General features: G+C 41.8%; 1 protein-coding gene across 1 annotated transcript in view; it reads left to right on the top strand.

The window, feature by feature from the left end:
* The window catches only part of cacna1ba (calcium channel, voltage-dependent, N type, alpha 1B subunit, a), a 380,512-nt gene extending 364,947 nt beyond the window's left edge, over positions 1-15,565 (top strand). Inside the window, exons 45-48 of the mRNA XM_060907396.1 lie at positions 3,543-3,581; positions 6,535-6,748; positions 12,030-12,247; positions 13,270-15,565. Of these exons, the coding sequence (XP_060763379.1) occupies positions 3,543-3,581; positions 6,535-6,748; positions 12,030-12,247; positions 13,270-13,665 (867 nt within the window). The 3' untranslated portion in view covers positions 13,666-15,565. The remainder of the gene's footprint in view (positions 1-3,542; positions 3,582-6,534; positions 6,749-12,029; positions 12,248-13,269) is intronic.
* The last annotated feature ends 265 nt before the right edge of the window (positions 15,566-15,830 follow it).

Genomic DNA, 15,830 nt, shown 5'->3' with positions numbered 1-15,830 from the left:
CCCGAGCCACAGGTGGTGCTACATGCCCCATCGTGTTGGTACACTTCCGGTTGTCGTCATGAAGAAGAGCTATTCAAGAGTATAAACAAAGTTATCAGTTCCGTGTTCACAAGAAGAACGACGACGAGGACAGCAACATCGAGAGAGAGAAGATGGACAACAACGAAGCAGCTCAGCACTTGTTGAACCGCTTGTGGTTTCGTCACTCGTCACTTCCGGAAGGGGCAGTGCTGAAGTAAGTAGCTCGACTACGTAGCTCGATAGGTTTTACATGCACTAAGTAGCTAGGCTACAATCGCATAATCTAGGTCGCGTAGCTCGATTACGAGAAATCCAGTTCGGTTCGATTTCAGCCGAGCTAAGGTGTTTCCATGGCATTTAGAACTTCGATTTCAGTCGAGCTACGGCAGAAATTTGATTTTCTCTATGTGCATGTAAACGCACTCAGTGCGTTTACATGCACATCCAAATCAAGCTACTGTCGGTAATCGAGCTAAGGGTCCCAGCAGGGGTGCCAGAGAAATCCAATCCTACATGCACACAAGGAAATCGAGCTATTGTGTGAGGTACATTGTGCACCCGAGCCACAGGTGGCGCTACACGCCCCATCGTGTTGGTACACTTCCGGTTGTCGTCATGAAGAAGAGCTATTCAAGAGTATAAACAAAGTTATCAGTTCCGTGTTCGTTCGTTCTCCTTGTTCCTCCTGACCTCTTCTGCTGCTCGCTACTACTACTGTTGTCATGCCAACCGAGGCTGTTGTGTTTCCCGCTTGTGGTCTCGTCACTTCCGGAAGGGGCAGTGCTGAAGTAAGTAGCTCGACTACGTAGCTCGATAGGGTTTACATGCACTAAGTAGCTCGGCTACAATCGCATAATCTAGGTCGCGTAGCTCGATTACGAGAAATCCAGTTCGGTTCGATTTCAGCCGAGCTAAGGTGTTTCCATGGCATTTAGAACTTTGATTTCAGTCGAGCTGCGGCAGAAATTCGATTTTCTCTATGTGCATGTAAACGCACTGAGTGATTGTGAGTGCTTGGACAATTCAGACACTCTGGAGCCATTTGTTTTTCTTGTTAATGCAATTTCCTTGCTGTGCTTTTTAACCTTTGACTTTTTCAAACCTTGGAATCTCAAAACCCTTGGGATTATAAAGTAATTACCAGTTTGAGCCCTTCATTAGTACAGTTTTGGGGAAACTCCTGCAGTTCAGCTCAGTTGCACAGCGTCTGATGTGACATATTAGATCAGAATCATAGCACTGCTGCACAGGTAATTTTCCCTGTAATATAGAAGGCGATTAGTAGGCTTCAGGCGTAATGAGCTGCCTCAAAATGGTACAGATTTCTCACATTTCCCTGATATACTGGATTTCCATCCTGGGAAAGACTGAATTGAGAGAAAAAGTGTTCAGCAGGTATTAGTGGTTGACTGTGAGGTTTCAGCACCTGCTCATATGGCTGAAATCCCTCTTATTTCATCCAGAGACCCTTCCCACCCCCACGCCATCTCCACTAACTGACCCTGGCACCGTTCCAGGTCTGCAGCTTGGCTTACCACCAGAAAGGCTACACAGCACAGATACATTCACTCACAGCCAAAAAAGTACAGGCCCTGGAGCTAATAATGGACCAAGGATGGAAACTGGACTTGGACCAAGAATAAAACATTGGCCATGTTGTTTTAGTTCCAAATGGGAAATGGTGTTATTTCTTTAATTAAACATTTTCCCCATCAGGATCGTGACTTAAATGCTATAACCACCAATCAGTTGTAGTGTGTAATCGATTGAATCATTCTATCCATTACATCCATATGGTTTTGGGTCTAAAATCCAATTGGTTAAGCTGCGTTTTAAGTCGTAAAATCCTCTATATACGCCAGGCTTGTAGTCCTCAAGTCTGACTCGTGCCCTAATTTTAAGGACCCGTGACCTGACTTGGACTTGAACACTGATGACTCGGACTTGGACTCGTGCATTAAGTGAATTCAGACTTGTAAATTAGAGACGAAGAGTCTGATTTTTTTCTTTATTTTTTGTAACATTCCAAAATAATTTGGTATAATATATTTATATCTACATTAATTTTTGTACTAATTTCATGCAAGAGTGTCACACCTGCGCGCCCTGGCGCGTGCATCAGATAGACTCTCGGGCGCACTCTGGACAGTGCGCACCAAGCGGACTCTCGCACGCCGTAAACGACTCGCACCTGCACAGGATTAAGGCACAATCAGCGTGCCTATATAAAAACTGTGAAAACGCACTTACTTTGCAAAGTATTGAGTTGTGTTGCTAACACATTACTGAGCCTTATTTCCTTGTTTGGGTTCCTGATCCCTGATTTCCTGTTTCTCATCTTTGATTCTGCCTGGTCTACGATGCTAGCAAGTACTGTTCACACCTGGTTTGGGGGCAAGACTGGGAGCAATATAGAGAAAAAGAAGCCATTAGTTTTATCAGTACATTGCAAATATAATATTCTGTTAATGATGATCAGTTAATAATTTAATATTGAACAAAAATTTATTTAATGTTCTAATATTTTTAGGGCCCCTATCAGTCACAGGCCCTTAGAATCATCCTACCCCCAACCCCCACCCCACCCTCCATGGTACCCCAGTGAATGTAATTAAGTTATTCCATGAAATCGAGTTGTACGAGTCAATAGCTGATGAGGCGTGTAGTGCCGAGTTGGCTACAAGCCATGTACGACGAGATTGAGTGGAATAACTGTTTTATTCTATCCACATTCACTGGATTTTGAGAAACAACGTTTTTGTTTTTGTTTTTGCAAATTCGATGAATAAAAACTTCATACAAGATATCAGACAAAATAATTTCCACTTAGAATGTAAACGAATACAAACAAACCAGCGAAATGACAGTAGCAATTTGTGAAAAATGCGATTAATAATAATTCTTGAAAAATAAAAAAGATACGTTCTTACCATCAAATACTTTTATTCCATATTTTGTTACTTTTTTGTATTTTTTGGGGTTTTGTTTTCGAGTAGTTTTTATTTCATCCTTGGTTGGTTCAGCAACACGCTCTGCCATTTTGCTTTTCTCTACTCACGGTATATGAGCTGATATCCTAGTAGTAGAGTAGCCAATCAGAGCGCACGATTGCTCATATCCAGTGAATGTAGACAGAATAATAGCTATTAGATTTTCTATTAAACCACGGACTACTACCACAAGGTCACCATCAGAGACAACCAGACGCCTGGAGGACCTTCAAGTCCCATTAGAAAATAATCAGATCCATTTAGAATCAGTCGCAGGCCACATGTTAAGCCATGTGCACATTTTACATTGCTATATAAAACCACAAAATACCATTACTAACCATTATAATCCATTACAAAGCTGACAAGAGCCCACCAGGACGTGTCGTGCTGAATTATAGATTTTGCGTTTGGTTTCAGGAACTTATCCCAAAACTTGTTTATGACATGAAAGCTTTAAAGAATTTTCTTTTCTTTTCCTCTAACAAATAAACCATTTCCTCTTCTCTTTCTTACATGTCACTCTAACAGAGAAGTCATTCGCGACACTCTCCAGGAACTTTACTTGCAGTACGTATTGTTTCAAATCAAATCTTTCTTCATTCACTATATTGAGAACTTACTAACAACCACCTTCGTGGTATTTATTACTAGGCTGCTGTGAAACACACAGGCTTGAATTACACGCAGTATGTCGACCCTGTCGTTAAGCAGGATTTTAGGATTAAGTGATACAGACATGTTGTCTGTCTTAAAGCACGAAATCAAACAGAGACGACAGATAAAGTGTCTCAGAGAGGACACCTCACCTTTTATCATCACACACTGACTCTACACCTGAACCACTGTTGCTGAATGTAGTATATCGTTAAATGCTAAGCCTGAAACTGCTAGTCAGGAGTAAATTGAGAGAGATTTATATCAAGCTTAAGCAGCTGTCCCAGATGTAACGCTCATTACATTTAATACTTTGCCATTGTGGCTTGCCATGGGATTTGCTGTAATTAATATTGTCTATCGTTTTACTCTTGCCATTGTTTCTCATCACCAGAGGGCAGTCTTGAGTCTTACACTACTCCGTGACTGTTTGTAAACACTTCTACAGCACTTATATATTTTTCTATAATTATATAAATATTAGCTTCACCAGATAACTTATTATATAAGAAAACAATATAGGGCAGGGTAACCGCAACAGCCTTGGTAGGCCAATTACTGCAGGCCCGTAATATAAGTATAACTAAGAAAAATTATAAAATCAATAACAGCAGGTTAAAGGCAGTGCAAGGCTACGCGAAGTATTGCACTTGAGGCAAATAGTCTTAAAGGTTCGAGAGTTTTCAGGGTTGTACAACCCCGATTCCAAAAAAGTTGGGACAAAGTACAAATTGTAAATAAAAACGGAATGCAATAATTTACAAATCTCAAAAACTGATATTGTATTCACAATAGAACATAGACAACATATCAAATGTCGAAAGTGAGACATTTTGAAATTTCATGCCAAATATTGGCTCATTTGAAATTTCATGACAGCAACACATCTCAAAAAAGTTGGGACAGGGGCAATAAGAGGCTGGAAAAGTTAAAGGTACAAAAAAGGAACAGCTGGAGGACCAAATTGCAACTCATTAGGTCAATTGGCAATAGGTCATTAACATGACTGGGTATAAAAAGAGCATCTTGGAGTGGCAGCGGCTCTCAGAAGTAAAGATGGGAAGAGGATCACCAATCCCCCTAATTCTGCGCCGACAAATAGTGGAGCAATATCAGAAAGGAGTTTGACAGTGTAAAATTGCAAAGAGTTTGAACATATCATCATCTACAGTGCATAATATCATCAAAAGATTCAGAGAATCTGGAAGAATCTCTGTGCGTAAGGGTCAAGGCCGGAAAACCATACTGGGTGCCCGTGATCTTCGGGCCCTTAGACGGCACTGCATCACATACAGGCATGCTTCTGTATTGGAAATCACAAAATGGGCTCAGGAATATTTCCAGAGAACATTATCTGTGAACACAATTCACCGTGCCATCCGCCGTTGCCAGCTAAAACTCTATAGTTCAAAGAAGAAGCCGTATCTAAACATGATCCAGAAGCGCAGACGTCTTCTCTGGGCCAAGGCTCATTTAAAATGGACTGTGGCAAAGTGGAAAACTGTTCTGTGGTCAGACGAATCAAAATTTGAAGTTCTTTATGGAAATCAGGGACGCCGTGTCATTTGGACTAAAGAGGAGAAGGACGACTCGAGTTATCAGCACTCAGTTCAGAAGCCTGCATCTCTGATGGTATGGGGTTGCATTAGTGCGTGTGGCATGGGCAGCTTACACATCTGGAAAGACACCATCAATGCTGAAAGGTATATTCAGGTTCTAGAGCAACATATGCTCCCATCCAGACGACGTCTCTTTCAGGGAAGACCTTGCATTTTCCAACATGACAATGCCAAACCACATACTGCATCAATTACAGCATCATGGCTGTGTAGAAGAAGGGTCCGGGTACTGAACTGGCCAGCCTGCAGTCCAGATCTTTCACCCACATTTGGCACATCATAAAATGGAAGATACGACAAAAAAGACCTAAGACAGTTGAGCAACTAGAATCCTACATTAGACAAGAATGGGTTAACATTCCTATCCCTAAACTTGAGCAACTTGTCTCCTCAGTCCCCAGATGTTTACAGACTGTTGTAAAGAGAAAAGGGGATGTCTCACAGTGGTAAACATGGCCTTGTCCCAACTTTTTTGAGATGTGTTGTTGTCATGAAATTTAAAATCACCTAATTTTTCCCTTTAAATGATACATTTTCTCAGTTTAAACATTTGATATGTCATCTATGTTCTATTCTGAATAAAATATGGAATTTTGAAACTTCCACATCATTGCATTGCATTTTTATTTACAATTTTACTTTGTCCCAACTTTTTTGGAATCGGGGTTGTAAATAGCTTGCAATGATCTAAAATAGTAACGTAACATAACAGCTTCAAATGAGTTCAAGTTAGTCATAGTAAGGTTCATTTCATCAGATAGTGTTCGAGATTCTAATGGTTCTTAAAGTAAATGAACGTTGGTAGGTGGAGGACTTACGTTTCGGTGTTACATACGTAATGACATTTGAGTTACTGGTGGACCAGGTTTGTCTAGCAGGACCGTAGATGCGAGGAATGGAAGACTGATTTACTGTTACCAGGCCATTAATTACTTTAAAAGGGAAAAAAAAACCATATAAAAACTTGTGCCAGTAGCAAATTGGTAATAAATTAAGTAACTGTAACTGAGAAGAGTAGCTGACATTGCATTGAAACGGAAGGTTGAGAATATATTTAGTTGCATGACTTTGTGTTCTTTCTAGTTAAGTAATAAGCTCTATGGTCTATGGAGACCAAATCTAACTTGTATATACTAAGTGAGAGCGCACCAAAGCAATGTAAATAATTACATAATTAATTAAATACATAAATATAGAAATAAAAATATATGTATATCAGTCTTGCAACGTTTGTTTTTCTTCCTTAGCCAATTCCTGACTCCCCCCTGAGGCGCTCGGTGTCCACGTTTGCCCCACAGCGTCCTCCGGAGGTTATCGCAAATGACTATGTTCTGGAGAAGCCTGCACAAGAGCGAACGCATCACCATCATCATCATCACCGCTGCCATCACCGGAGAGACAGAGAGAAGAAGCAGAGGTCACTGGATAGGTCACCCGGCGGACAACCTAATAGCACGGGTGGTCAGTGAAGAAATGCGTTTAAACACACACACACACACACACACACACACACACACTTGTAGCATCCTATTAGACGTTAGTTACCTAGGTCTCACTTTGTTATTGTGAAGTAACATCTTGAAGTTGTTGTGTTCTATCCTGAGCAGAAGAAGAACCAGGATATCCCCTTAACCTCTGCTTAAAAAAGTGTGTTTTAGTACGACTGACCATTATTTATGACTAGTTATTGAAAACCCAGTGAAAGTGCTAAATTACACTCAAAACTGAAAGACTTCTTGTTGTTAAGGTAACATGTACATACAATCTGCACTCAGAGCAAATGAATTCAGGATTATCTTCAGAAAGGCTCTAATTCCACCGTGCACTTGTGAAGACCAAAGCCGACGTGTGCTGGATCTGCTTGCGGGAGCTTTAGCATGCAGCTGGCATCCATTATCCAGATAAAAGGCTCTGACAGACACATCACACACCCAGTGACCTGCTAATTTATTGCCATATCACAGCAGGCCAGTCGTGGGTAAAAATGTCAGAATGCACTAAGAAAAAGAAGCTCAAGAGCCAAAAGACTGGTGTGTGAGGAATGTGGAATTCTAGAGGGAGGGAACATGAGGACGGGCATCTTCCATCTTCAAGCTGCCTTTTGATCTGTAGGGAAAGCGATCGATCAGAAGTGTAGTTCAGGACGTTGCCCGATTTGTTTCTTGAAGACTTTAAGGGGCTCTTGGTGTTATCGTTAAGACTGATTGATTAAACTACATTTACAGATGTTTCTGTCCTATTCGGAAACATGGTGGTGTCGGGAGTTAATATCCTGGGGCCTTATTCTCATAAGAGAAATAAAAATTCCACAATCACCATCAAGCATTTTCCACAGTAATGATATTATTTGGAAGTAAATTAACCATACATGTAGATATTAGGGGAGGTATATTGGTTTACCTCTGTCCGTCCGTCCGAAACGCCCTTTTTCTCAACAACCACAAATCATAGCCACTTGGTACCGAACTTCAGCTTGGGGTTCTATAGACCCTTTTCAGTCACGTGACCTTCGTAAACGCGACCGCCATTTTGGACATGTAGTGGACTTCGGCTCGAATCAGTTTGAATGCGAGGAAGGTGACAAACGAAAAACATAAAAGAAAAAGGAGCGAGATGCAGAAAACACCTTCACTATCCAGCGACGTAGGGCATTTGCAGGGCGAGCAGAGGGAGAGGTATTTGCAAAAATTGAGGTTAGCAGGCTTCGAGAACGACGTTTACCTGCTTCCACCAGGATTGTTCACTGACGTACGGAAGTACACGAAGCCCTCGTCTTTACCTGACTTCGGCCCACATGATCTGTATACCTATGTCGTTAAAAACCCATCGCTATACACATACACGCCAACATCCGAGGTTCCGGAGCGCGCTCCGGCTTGCTCCAGGAGTGCTCCGGCCGAGGTTCCGGAGCACGCGCCGGCTTGCTCCCCCTCAAATTAAGCAGCGCGCTCTGGCTTGCTCCCCCTCAAATTAAGCAGCGCGCTCCGGCTTGCTCCGGAGCAAGCCGGAGCGCGCTGCTTAATTTGAGGGGGAGCAAGCCGGAGCGCGCTCCGGAACCTCGGACAGAGCACTCCTGGAGCAAGCCGGAGCGCGCTCCGAAACCTCGGACGTTGGCTCCGGCAGCTATTTACACCGGATCCAGTGTGAATAGCTGCCGGATCATAATTACAGTAAACTAGTAAATACAGTAAAGGAAAAACTTGAGACTGAAAGGTTTTAACAGTCATCCAAATGACTGAACGTAAACATTGCTACAGTAACATAGCAGCTACTATGTTGTTGACATTAGCTAGTCAACAATAGCTACTACAGAAGAACAAAGAGGTTACAATGGGTTATTTTAACCTATTTGGTTACACACTCGCCGCCACAGAATGTTAACAGCAATGTAATGCCTTTTCTGGCTAATTTTATTCGTCTTACCTCCAACAAAGTGGTCACTACACAAGCGTTGGTATGCCGAGGGCTGCCAATCTTTCCTGTTAATGGCCGCTATCCATCTTCTCCGTCGGGATCCGATAAAATGATAAACCTTGCCTTGCTTGTTGATGGTTACTACATCCAGGTGCACAACAATATAGTGGCATGATGGAAGTCTTGCTGAAAGTAAAAACCTTCTTTGCTGCCGTTCCTCAATGTTGGCTGTGGTAAACTACTGGTAGTACATGTCCAAAATGGCGGCCGCGTTTGTCGTCACGTCACGTGAAAAGGGTCCATACCTTGTATATCGTTTTCAGGTCTGTTACACATCGACTTCCTGTTTACCGACTGAATGTATTTACGAAACATATAGCGTGGATTTACAAAATTTTTGTAACATTTTTCTCAGTAACTACAAATCACAACTGCTTGATATTTGGTATCGAGCTTCAGCTTGGGGTTCTATACCGTGTATACCGTTTTCATGTCTGTCGCACATCAACTTCCTGTTTACTGACTGAATGTATTTACAAAACATATAGGGTGGATTTTGATGCTATTCCGAGAAGCAAAATGCAATTTCAAAATGACAGTTTACCAGGATGCTATTTGAAATCCCTGGGGAGAGACACTGCGCTTTACTTACTTGTTTCAGGGTTCATTATTTATTGAAGTCAACATTCATAATAAGTGTCCTATTCTTTTGATTGCTTGCATTCAGAAAAGCGAGAGCGGGGGGGGGGATACGTAAGTGAGCAGTAGGTCACAGTTGATCTCGTGATACTTCTGTGTGAATGAGTTTATCTTAATTAATTAATTGTCCCTTTATTTTGCTTTATTTTAAATTTTTTGTGTGTTACTACAAAGCAATCTGGGCCTAAAGGTGATGATACACAGGGCAACTTTTTGGCCAGTGTTGCCAGCAACAGGCAACCAGGTGAGACACAGAGCAACTAATTAAGGCAACAGAAAATTGGCAACAACCAATCAGATAAGAGCAAATCACAAAAAAAAATCATGAGATGCCCATCACTTTTAACTTGACGCAAGAGAGCTAACGTTATTCCTACATAGCTAGCAATAACTTTCAGCTAACTACAGTGGTGCTTGAAAGTTTGTGAACCCTTTAGAATTTTCTATATTTCTGCATAAATATGACCTAAAACATCATCAGATTTTCACACAAGTCCTAAAAGTAGATAAAGAGAACCCAGTTAAACAAATGAGACAAAAATATTATACTTGGTCATTTATTTATTGAAGAAAATGATCCAATATTACATATCTGTGAGTGGCAAAAGTATGTGAACCTTTGCTTTCAGTATCTGGTGTGACCCCCTTGTGCAGCAATAACTGCAACTAAATGTTTCCGGTAACTGTTGATCAGTCCTGCACACCGGCTTGGAGAAATTTTAGCCCGTTCCTCCGTACAGAACAGCTTCAAATCCGGGATGTTGGTGGGTTTCCTCACATGAACTGCTCGCTTCAGGTCCTTCCACAACATTTCGATTGGATTAAGGTCAGGACTTTGACTTGGCCATTCAGAACGACTTGTGTGCTTAGGGTCGTTGTCTTGCTGCATGACCCACCTTCTCTTGAGATTCAGTTCATGGACAGATGTCCTGACATTTTCCTTTAGAATTCACTGGTATAATTCAGAATTTATTGTTCCATCAATGATGGCAAGCCGTCCTGGCCCAGATGCAGCAAAACAGGCCCAAACCATGATACTACCACCACCATGTTTCACAGATGGGATAAGGTTCTTATGCTGGAATGCAGTGTTTTCCTTTCTCCAAACATAACGCTTCTCATTTAAACCAAAAAGTTCTATTTTGGTTTCATCCGTCCACAAAACATTTTTCCAATAGCCTTCTGGCTTGTCCAGGTGATCTGTAGCAAACTGCAGACGAGCAGCGATGTTCTTTTTGGAGAGCGGTGGCTTTCTCCTTCCAACCCTGCCATGCAAACCATTGTTTTTCAGTGTTCTCCTGATGGTGGGCTCATGAACATTAATATTAGCCAATGTGAGAGAGGCCTTCAGTTGCTTAGAAGTTACTCTGGGGTCCTTTGTGACCTCCCTGACTATTACACGCCTTGCTCTTGGAGTGATCTTTGTTGGTCGACCACTCCTGGGGAGGGTAACAATGGTCTTGAATTTCCTCCATTTGTACACAATCTGTCTGACTGTGTATTAGTGGAGTCCAAACTCTTTAGAGATGGTTTTGTAACCTTTTCCAGCCTGATGAGCATCAACAACGCTTTTTCTGAGGTCCTCAGAAATCTCCTTTGTTCGTACCATGATACACTTCCACAAACATGTGTTATGAAGATCAGACTTTGATAGATCCCTGTTCTTTAAATAAAACAGGGTGCCCACTCACACCTGATTGTCATCCCATTGATTGAAAACACCTGACTCTAATTTCACCTTCAAATTAACTGCTAATCCTAGAGGTTCACATATTTTTGCCACTCACAGGTATGTAATATTGGATCATTTTCCTCAATAAATAAACTTGTGTGAAAATCTGATGATGTTTTAGATCATATTTATGCAGAAATATAGAAAATTCTAAAGGGTTCACAAACTTTCAGGCACCACTATACGTTAGCAAAAAACACTGCTAGTTAGCTAAATCCCATTTAGTCTCTATGGAGCAGTGGTTAGCTCACGGCAGTTTACACAGCTGAAAAAAATCGATGTCTTAATTACAACCTGAGCGCATAAAAATAGACATCTGTTGGTTTTCTAAGCATTTGATGAGGTAAATTCACCACTTTGGGTTTACACATAATGATTTATCGGCATAAAAAGACAAGTCATTTCTCTTTTTCTTCGCTCCACCACCACGGAGATGCCGCCATCTTTGTTGAAAATTTCAGAAGCTGTCAGGTGGTCATATGATTCACTGCTAGCACTTTGATTGGATGATCTTAAAAAGTTGCCCAAAACGATCAAAATTGTTCAGATAGAAATTATGTTGCCCAATCTCAATGGGAAAGTGTCGAAACACAATTGCTCAGCAAGACTGCCCAAGCAGTTGCCCCGTCTATCATCACCTTAATGTTTTCATCAAAGGTTTCCCAAAAGCCTAAATCATAAAGATCAAGGATAAATGGTAGAGAGAGCATCACATTAAACACTCTCTTTACAGATTATCTGTACTTCTGTATGCTTTTGAGAAACTGTGTCCTATTTGATAAGGCTAAAATAAACACGAGATCATTATTACAGCTGACCCTGTCGAATTAAATATTTATCATATAAGAGATTTTCTTTACCTCTCATCCATCTACTTGTATTTCGGCTCGTTTTCAGGTACAGCAGCTGACTCTGCGGGAGACTCTTCGTTTCGGGAGAGAGGGCACGACCGAGGCCGTTCCCACGAAAGGAAACACCATTCGTCAATGGCAGAGAAGCAGCGCTATTACTCATGCGATCGCTACGGCAGCCGCGAGCACTTTCCCGCTAAGCCTGCGCCAGCCAGCTGTGCCACCTCACCCGGAGAGGCTCAGGAGACCGCCTTCACCAAGCAGGTGGGACTGAAAGCTGGCGAGACAGGAGAGTAGCTCCTGATACACAATATATACACAATGTATGACTTCAGCTTGTGGCGCTGAGTCCGAGATCACAGAGGATCAGATCGTTCAGATAAAAACAGGAAGCTTTTGGTTTTGGAATTTTTATTTTATTTTTCTTACATGTGAAGAAGGGGGCAGGGTTCCAGTGCGGCGAGATTCCTCCAAAGCGGCTTTGCGTGATTTATGATTCTCAGGGTACTGAACACACACTGATGCTTTAAAACGGGCAGGTGAGGCCCTGTGAGCTGTTGTGCTTCACTATCATTTGTTTTTCAGGTCCTTGGAATGCACCGGAATTGATGATGCACGTAAACAGTTTGTTTTTATTCGTCTGTCTGGCTGTTTTTCTGAATCCTGTATATCAAATTAAACTCTTGTTCTCTTTTCCCTTAGTGCAACCACTCATGGCCTTTCACTTCTTTTTCTGCTCTTTTCTTCTTCACCATTTATCTGTGCGTCTCGTGTGTCTTTCTGTTCTTGTTATTTTCTGTCCTCTTGGTGCTGTCTTCTTTGTCTTTGTGCTTTGTATATCCTGTTTTTTTTTTCTGCTGTTCTCTGTCATACATATAACTGTTTCTTTCCTTCCTGCTCTTCTTTTCCTTTCCTTTCTGCTTCCATCTCTTCATCATCCTTTCCTTTCCTTTCTGCTTCCATTTCTTTCTTTCCTGTCATTTCCTTTCTTTCCATTTCTTTCTTTCTTTCCTTTCCTTTCCATTTCTTTCTTTCCTTTCCTTTCCGCTTCCATTTCTTCCTTTCCTTTCCTTTCTTGTCCATTTCTTTCCTTTCCTGTCCTTTCCTTTCCTGTCCATTTCTTTCCTTTCCTTTCCTGCTTTCCTCTCTTCATTCATTGTTTGTCTTCCTTTTCTCTGTTTCCATCCTTTCCTTCCTCACCGCGTCCCCTTTTCCTATTTGATCCATTTTTGCGCATTACCCTCATTGTTTTATTGTTTTGATTTGCTTGTTAAATTTTCATCTAGGGCAGTGGTTGGGCTAAAGGGAGCTCGGTGTTGTTGAGTTCGGGCTCGAGCACGCCCAGCCGCGGGCGCAGGCAGCTGCCCCAGACGCCCCTGACCCCTCGCCCAGCGGTGACCTACAGGACTGCCAACTCCTCCCCCATGTCCTCTGCGGGCACCCGGACCACCCTCCCTCCCCCGAGTCCCGTAATGCGCATCAGCTCCGAGCCGTATCTCCGGCCCCAGACAACGCTGCTGAGCCCACAGCAGATCGTGACCCTTCCACCGCTGTCCCAGCATTCCCTACTTGGAATGCCCAATGGGTACCACTACATCATGGGCGTGACTGCAGGGCCTGGCGGCAGCAGCGACAACATCCAGCGCTACTACCTTGAAGCTGAGGAGGAAGAATGGTGCTAGTACGGCTTTAACAGAAACACATACACACACACACACACACACACACACACACACACACACACACAGAGATCTGCTGACAATTCCGTGTGTTTTTGTTTTTCTTGGAACATTTTGATGAGTTTTATCATCTCTTGTTTCATGGAACATGTGTATGTGGACATACAGTACATTCATTTTTGCAGAGAGGGAAAAGGTACATGAAAAGAGAGCCCCAGACTGCTGCTTGATGTGTTTTAATGTTATCTAACTGGGCTTGAATTCTGCCTTTATGATAAAGACATGATAGATCTGGATGCGTATATAAGTTTCTGCTCTTAATTCCCTGCCTTTGTGAGAGAGGTCACAGTCTGAATGATGGACAACAACATAAAAAAAAGTCTGGGAAAACAGCGACCTGTGGAGGTCAACTGCTTAGAATACAAAGTCACTGTCTTCTGGGTAACTGTCCAGTGAGCCACGTCTCCCATGCTGAAATGCTGAAATGTTGCTAAGAACATTACGTTTTGTGTGTTTTCCGTCTTTGGAAAGCTGAACCATTCCTGTGCGCTATGTATGTGCACACACACACACATACAAACATACATATGCTATATATATACTGTGTGTGTGTGTGTATATATATATATATATATATATAGTATGTACAGTACTGTGCAAAAGTCTTTGGCACCCTATTTTTTTTTTATCCAAACTTTGTGATAAATCTCTATTTTATGACTTCCACATTATCGAGTTACAAATATTCATTTTCCAGCACAACATTAAATGTGGCAGGAAAAAAAAGTTTGTATCTGAACAGCATATTAGACAAGAGACCATTTTTCAGATTAACAAAGAAAACGTAACTGGATAGAGACTGTGACTAAAGTCACAGTGATTTGCGCTAGTTCTTACAAACCGGGACGTCTGGTCACCGTACCCTATAGATCCGGAACAGGAAGAGATAGAGAATGATGCTTAGTGAGGAAAAAAGCCCGTTTTTCACGGATCATTCCAGTTCAGTGATCCAGATCAGCACCAAAAGTCATAGCAACTTAATTCACGCATCCATTATCTATAACCACTTATCCTGTGCAGGGTCACAGGCAAGCTGAAGCCTATCCCAGCTGACTATGGGCGAGAGGCAGGGTACACCCTGGACCAGATCAGCACAAGGCTGACACGTAGAGACAAACAATCATTCACATCTACAGTCAATTTAGAGCCACCAATTAGCCTAACCTGCTTGTCTTTGGACTGAGGGGGGAAACCGGAGCACCCGGAGGAAACCCACACAGACACCGGAAGCACATGCACACCCCACACAGAAAGGCCCCCGTCAGCCGCTGGGCTTGAACCCAGAACCTTCTAGCTGTGAGGCAACAGTGCTAACCACTACACCACCAACTTAATTCAGCCCAGAGGTATTCTTCATGTGAAATTTGGTGATGATTGGTTGAAAACTGAGGGAGAAATAGTGTCCTCAAACATTAGGATAATAATAATAATAATAATAAAATAGAAAGATCCTGCGTGAGAGTAACAATTTGCGCTATCACTGCTAGCGCAAATTAATGAAGGCTGCTGGGTTTTGGTGCGAAATGAAGAAGCGAGTGTGACAGTCAAAGTGTCCAGAAGAACTGTGGCTGGTTCTGGAAGATGCTCAGTAAAACCTACAGCTCATTTCCGCATAAAACTGCACTCACTGTACCTCAGACTACTATTTTTTTTTAAATAAAGTGTCGTCTCACACTAAATATTGACTTCGTTTTATTTCTCATGGCTTACTGATTACTGTTTATAGTATCTTTTTGATGTTGAAACATTTCATTTCATTATTTTTTTAAGCCATTTTTGGTCTCCAGCATTTCTTTACATGTGCCTCAGACTTGCGCAGTACTGCGTGTGTGTTTGCGCGTGTGTGTATATATATATATATATATATATATATATATATATATATATATATAATTTTACACACACGCGCAGGTTTATTTAACACTCTCCATGAAGGTTATACTTATTATTTGCTGCTGATGATCGTTCCTAGCATCCGTCACCCTGTGTGATGTTGAGGAACTGGTAAAAATGTCATTTCTTTTGTATAAACTAGATATTTTATCTATTCATTAGGTGCATTATTTTGTATTATATTGTCAAGATATGATGGTGTTTTACGTGAATTG

The sequence above is a fragment of the Neoarius graeffei genome, chromosome 24, assembly GCF_027579695.1.
Source record: "Neoarius graeffei isolate fNeoGra1 chromosome 24, fNeoGra1.pri, whole genome shotgun sequence".
Classification (NCBI taxonomy): domain Eukaryota; kingdom Metazoa; phylum Chordata; class Actinopteri; order Siluriformes; family Ariidae; genus Neoarius; species Neoarius graeffei.
This window is presented reverse-complemented; position numbering and strand designations above follow the sequence as displayed.